General features: G+C 37.0%; 1 protein-coding gene across 1 annotated transcript; it reads left to right on the forward strand.

Annotated features, from left to right (window-relative positions):
- The first annotated feature begins 1,848 nt into the window (after positions 1-1,848).
- On the forward strand, positions 1,849-4,325 carry LOC107691229 (parvalbumin, thymic CPV3-like). Its single transcript, XM_016489733.1, has 5 exons — positions 1,849-1,996; positions 2,628-2,693; positions 3,254-3,386; positions 3,702-3,811; positions 4,063-4,325. The coding sequence occupies exons 2-5, from the start codon at positions 2,633-2,635 to the stop codon at positions 4,086-4,088; spliced, it is 330 nt and encodes a 109-aa protein (XP_016345219.1). The 5' UTR covers positions 1,849-1,996; positions 2,628-2,632; the 3' UTR covers positions 4,089-4,325.
- The last annotated feature ends 2,714 nt before the right edge of the window (positions 4,326-7,039 follow it).

Raw genomic sequence — 7,039 nt, forward strand, 5'->3', positions numbered from 1 at the left:
GAAACCTTTGCAGGTGTTTTGAGTTGATTAGCTGATTGGCATGTCACCATATTCTAATTTGTTGAGATAGTGAATTGGTGGGTTTTTGTTAAATGTGAGCCAAAATCATCACAATTAAAATAACCAAAGACTTAAACTACTTCAGTCTGTGTGCATTGAATTTATTTAATACATGAGTTTCACAATTTGAGTTGAATTACTGAAATAGATGAACTTTTCCACAACATTCTAATTTATTGAGATGCACCTGTATTAGATCAAAAATACAGTAAAAACAGCAACATTGTGAAACATTATTACAATATAACTGTTTTCTATTGCAATATATTTTAAAATGCAATTTATTTCTGTGATGCGCAGCTGAATTTTCAGCATCATAACTCCAGTCTTCAGTGTCACATGATCCTTCAGAAATCATACTAATATACCGATTTGCTGCTCAAGAAACATTTCTTTGTATTATCAGTGTTGAAAACAGTTGTGCTGCTTAATAATTTTGTTGCAATCGTGATACATTTTTCAAGATTCTTTGATAAATAAAAATAAAAAGAATTCACAATTTAAACATTTTTGCAATAGAAATAATATATTTTAACATTATAAATATAATTTTGATCAATTTAACGCATCACTGCAGAATAAAAGTACTGACTTCTAAAAACCAACTGCTAACTCTTTGCCATTTATGCATGCAGTATTAATTGGAGAAACTGAATATTTCTACTATTTCTAAAAAAATCTTAATTTAAAAAGTTGTGATGCAAATGTGCAAGCTGCCATTAATGCATGCATTGACACATAAACCAATACGGTTTATTCACATTTTTCTGTTTATAACCTTTAAAGCATGAGATAATATAACTACAAATCAATATCTGTCGACATATTAAACACTTGAAGAAAAATTGGTATCTGTTACACACGTATGGAGGATGCGCTCTCTGTAACCCCATCGCTCTGATGGAAACAACACCTCGAATTAATTGTAACATGAGGTTTGGTGACAAAAAGTTAGGCAGTGTCTCTTTTTTTCTTTTCTTTTCTTTTCCTGCACTTGAAACCGTAAAGTACTGACATATTGCACCCTCTTACATAATATATGCGTCTAGCAGGTGCATTTTAAACATTGATTACAGCGTGCTATTGGGCACCAGTCAAAAGGTGACCTTGTATCCCTGAATCAGCAGAGGAAAAATGACAGCTCGCTGTTTGTCTGCCTGTGAAGGGTGAAATGAGAAGGATAAACTCTCTATAACAACAGACTGTGTGTGTGTCCACAGCTATACCTATGAATTAGTTTTGCATCTGGAGATCAGTGGATTATGGGGTCACATCTGTTTCATAAAGACAATATGGAACCGATTATGGAGTCAAAAAAAAAAATCCAGTGCAGATTATGGGATTTATAAAGTAATAGAAGCAGATCTGGAAGCAATCAATTAAAGCAAACACAAGGAAAGGTGGTTTTCAAGCATTCCAGAATGTCCCCACCTCCCAATAGAAATGCAGTAAGTAAAAAGAGTTATATAATATTCTAATGAGGAATTTAGAATGACCTCATGTAAAGTAGAAGGGAAAGATGGAGGGACGGACTGACCAACCTGAGAGGAGGATCGGATGTGCGTGAGAGAGGTGAACGAGTGTGTGAGGGCTTTTGTGATGTGTGGATTATGATATAGGATGGGAGGGACATGATGAAGAGGTAGACAGCAAAGCATTTATTACTTAATTTGCCTTTTACAAGGACGTCACAGATGTCTGAGGGCTGGCCCACACACACACACACAAGTCAAACAGATATAAATAGTACAGGTTAATTAGTTAGGTAAGTAATTTGAGCCAGGGCCTGGCAGTTAGAATTTGATCCACAGACAGGTAACTCAAGAATCACCCATTGTCACTGCCTTCAGATCTATATAAATCGCACCTGGACAGACTCGCAGTCACCACTCAGCCTTACTTCTGTTGACTCACCTGCCGGGAGAACTTCACCGAGGTAAGTGCCTGCACTTTGCCAGCGAGTCAGTCTCTTTTTGTGTTTAGCAGCATATCGCGTACTTCTTTAGGTTTACTTTTATGAGAATTATACTCAGATTGCATGCATATATTAATGACAATTGCACCAATGCATGTAGATGATCTATCTATCTATCTATCTGTCTAGCCATCCATCCATCCATCCATCCATCTATCTATCTATCTATCTATCTATCTAGCCATCCATCCATCTATCTATCTATCTATCTATCTATCTATCTATCTATCTAGCCATCCATCCATCCATCCATCCATCGTTCTATCTATCTATCTATCTATCTACCTATCTATCTATCTATCTATCTATCTATCTATCTATCTATCTATACCAGCACCTTAGTTGAGCTTGTGTCTATCTGTATCTTTAGTCGATTTTATTTATTTATTTAGATGGAAAGTATTCTCTCTCTCTCTCTCTTTCCCCCCATTTAACCAAGCAAGTTTTATTTAAATCTAGCCCAGCCTAGTTTGCATATTCAAATATACTGTATATTGTAGTATATTATATTATATTATATTATATTATCAGGTTGCTATGGCAGCTGCTTGTGAAAGTCGATGAATTATTTCAAAATGTGCTTCTTCTTCAGGGACCATGTCACTCTCATCTGTCCTTTCCGCTGATGCCATCGACAGTGCGCTCAAGGACTGTCAAGGTAGGACACATTACCGTGATCATAACATGATCATGAGGTAAGGATCTGGATATGGCAGACAGGTGCTTTGAAAGAGGTGTAAAGGAGGCGTCCCTCGCTGAAAAGAGGAGGGGGTTTAAGACATCATCTGTCCGATGCCTATAATGCTGTTTTCGAAACTATGCCATGGCGCTGTATGGAGAGATCAAGGGGCTCCACTGCAAGAGGAGGAGGGAGACAACTGTAAGCGGCAGGGAATACCATCAGCTCTTGGTAGTCATGTGACTTCTACATGTTTGCAGGTCATGTGACATGCGACTGTGTTTGGAAGAACACCGAAACATCTTGTCGTTTGTTTTGATGTAGTCCAGTGGGTTCAAATAAAGAGCTTGTTTAAAGACACTTGTCTCTCCTCTATCGGCATGTTTGTGCCTCATCAGCAGATTAGGAATTGAAGCCGTGAATGCATTTATGTGACATCTTTGTGAACATTTGACTTCAGCTGCTCCTTAAATGTCACTGTCAGATTTCACAGTCACGTACCATGTCTTTTAATTGGTTGTTCCGTGGTCTTCTTCCAGCTCCTGACTCCTTCAACCCCAAAAAGTTCTTCCAGCTGTGTGGTCTGACAAAGAAAAGCCCTCAGGAAGTGAAGAATGTCTTTAACATCTTGGACAACGACGCCAGCGGATTCATCGAGGAGGAAGAGCTCAAGTAGGAACTTTCGCATGCATTTTAAAGCCGCATGGAAGAGCAGATAAACTTAATAGAGAGGATCAATGTGAGAACGACAGATTTCAGCCTTTTATTAAGTATGATTAAGTATTCAAAAACAGACAGGGATTACCTAGCCTGACAACAGTCTTGTTTCTGTGCATTCGGCCTTTTAATTAGGACAGACACTTGATCCTCCTGCTTTGAATGCATCCTGTCTCTGTCTGGGTACCAATATTTTGAGCCTTTCCTTCCCAGACAGGAGGACTGTCTGATGCGGGACATGAGATGATGCTCTTTCTGATGTGCTTCCAGGTTTTTCTTGCAGCGGTTCTCAGCTGGTGCTCGTGTGCTGACCGACAAAGAGACAAAGGCTTTCCTATCAGCAGCTGACGATGACAGCGATGGCAAGATTGGAGTGGATGGTAATTGGGGCATTTACCATCATTTATAATGAACAGGATAATAACACAGTCTGCCCACATGATTTAAACATCTATGTAAAGTTAGTTGCAATTTAAATATGCATATCATGTTTATAATGGCTGTTTTTCAACATTTTATCGTCATCACGTATAAAAAGGGAACTGCTGTATTAAGTCGTTTATTTGAGCGGTACAGGTTAATGAATGAATTTCTGCTCACGTGCATGAATTGTGTCTCTGATCTCTTGCAGAGTTCCAGGCGATGGTTCTGTCCTGAATGATCAGTACACATCTCTCCCCTCTCTTGTACTCAGATTTCATTTCAATTCAGCACTCGATACACAGGTTTTTTTGCTCCCGGGGACCCCCTGGTCAATAGAGTCCACACAAGGCAGACGCATAAAGTTGTTATTTGATTTTTGAATATGTAGAGGGGCGCACATGGGCACTGACCAAATGTAAAACTACCTGAAAATTATTATTGAAGTGAATAAATAAATGGCTCAAAATATTTCAAATGTTGTCTGTGGTATTTTCTTCCCGGTCGTAAAATATTGAAGAGGTGAGCACAGGACCTGAAATACACTCTAAAAAATGCTGGGTTAAATACAATCCAGTGCTGGGTAAAATAGGGACAAACCCAGCAATTGGGCTGTTTTGACCCAGCAGTTGGGTTAAATGTTCTACTCAACCTTCTGGGTAGTAACCCAACCGCTGGGTCAAAACAACCCAATTGCTGGGTTTGTCCCTATTTTACCCAGCACTGGATTGTATTTAACCCAGCATTTTTTAGAGTGTAGCACTTCATGGAAACATGTAACACTTCACAATCAAGATGACTTTGTGTAGATAAACATGATAAAGAGTCACTTTGGACAAAAGTGCCAGCTAACAAAATATTTAAAAAAGGCCTAAAATGAAAATGACATGAACTGAAATCAAATTTAAATGACACAAAATTATATGCAAAACTACCAATATCCAAATGGAATAGAATATGCAATGTATTAATAAAATTAGTAATTATTAATCAAGAACAAACAAGACTTAATAAATAAATAGCGAAAATACTTATGATCCTATTTTTTTAATTAATTATATCTTATATATTAATAATAAATGAACTAAAACAATGAATTAATCACTGCTGTAGTACCCATGAAATCAATCCCATTCTAAAAGCTTGGAGCTTTGCATTGATAATAACAGAAGTTTACCTTAGCTAGAACATACGTGCGTCATTCAATATGAACAAACAATGCGCAAAGACAATGCGTGAGCAAATATTATTAGGAGAACTATGGCTGCTGTCAATCATCAGTTAGCACGCACAGATTTTCCATAAATCTAACCAGTTTACTTAACACATCAGTTAGCACGCACAGTTTTGCCATAAGTTTACTTAACACACATCACATTAAACATCTTCAGATTTCCACGGTCTCTTTTAAACATGCATTTACTAATGTATGAGAGCAATATATAAAGCTACAGTGGTATTGGTTTGTGCTGCATCACAGAAAATATGAAAAACATCGAAGCTGATGGAGTCCAGACACACATAGTATTTGGGGTGATGTGGCGTAGTGGTTAAACCTTCAAGGAACTGACCCTTAATTGCTGTAAGTTGCTAGTTTAAAAGTGTCAGCTACACGACTGCTTAACAATTGTTGGCCTCCAGCCCGTGTTTAGCTCGTCCTTGCTGTTGCTGTCAATCGTTGGCGGATGTTGGTGGAGAATTCTGGCACCACATGCAGTATACTGTAATTCAGCCTCTCTGTACGAATGCATTTTCTACACAAATGCATGTTTTCCAAACAGTCAGCTCACTGTAGACTTTAATAGCTGAGAATTACACAACAGGACCTAGAATTAGAGCGAGCATGTTGACCACTAGACACCACACCCTGACATTAGCAGCCTGTGTATGAGTGCATTTCTGCTTCACGTACATGCACTGTAAACGATTGCCAGAAACAGTAACGGACGTTTCTTACATTAAAATACCGTACTAAATTTTGCTATACGTTTGGTCATTTTTTTTTGTCTTAACTCAACTAAATGCTGTTTAAGAGAGAAAATTACATCGTCTCTATTGATTTCACGGTAAAATCCAGATGATGTTGTTTTACTGTAAGAACTGTTTGGTAAATTGTCAATATTTTAAACTGTAAACATTCGGCCCAATGTACCATGTTAATATGAAGGAATTGTGTTTTAAGGTTGAAGGAAATGGAAAATGGTGCTGGTAATTTTCTGCCAGGGCATTTTCTGTTTTTCTATTGATTTATTTTCTAACGGCATAGGTTTGTGTAAGCTATCTGATTAATAACAATAATTAAAAATTCTAATATTAAATATTGTGGTGAGAGACAACATCATTACAGTTTTTCTCAATTACTTTGGCACATTTTTCGAAACAATCTTAACATTCTCTAAACTGTGAGTGCAAATGTCACAACTGTTTGCTGGAACTTCAGAACTTTATTGCATGTCTGCAAAATGTAGTTACTCACCCAAAACATTTCATTCATGCTTCAAAACCTAGTTATCGTGTCAGTAATTTGGCCAAGGCCACCAAAATATAAAGTATTTTTGTCATCGTGTGAGCCACACTGGTCAAAATGTTTAGTTGTTTTTTCACCATGACAGTCAACCATGGAAATTAAGGTTTTATAACAAAAATCTGATATTTGTTGAGAAGAGTCAATAGTACATAGAAAAAAAAAAAACCAATTTTTCATAATTGAATGGATCGTTTTGAATGTGATGGCTTACACGATGAAAAATGATTGAGAAGTTGTGAAGACTTTGACAGTTTAAGTGAGAATCGGCTCATCAGTTTTGATCAACAAGCCATATGCAATTAGTTGTTGTGCAAACTGCAGACAATTGTACTTACTGTTTGCACACATGTGCTAAAGCATTTGCAATTTGCTCAAATCAATAAGAAATTCCAATCTGATGTGAACAAGAAGCTAATTGTTCAGGGATCTGAACTTATTGTTTCGGGAAAAAAAAGTTTCATTCGAGAATTGAGCCAAAGCAATTGAGAAAAACTGTAATATATGTACATTATTATAAATGTTTTTATATATACAATTGTTAAAGGAGACATATTATGCCCCTTTTTTACAATATGTAATATAAGTCTCAGGTGTCCCCAGAATGTGTCTGTGAAGTTTCAGCTCAAAATACCCCACAGATCATTTATTATATCATTTTGAA

This window comes from Sinocyclocheilus anshuiensis, unplaced genomic scaffold, assembly GCF_001515605.1.
Source record: "Sinocyclocheilus anshuiensis isolate Anshui unplaced genomic scaffold, SAMN03320099.WGS_v1.1 scaffold202, whole genome shotgun sequence".
In the NCBI taxonomy this organism is placed as follows: domain Eukaryota; kingdom Metazoa; phylum Chordata; class Actinopteri; order Cypriniformes; family Cyprinidae; genus Sinocyclocheilus; species Sinocyclocheilus anshuiensis.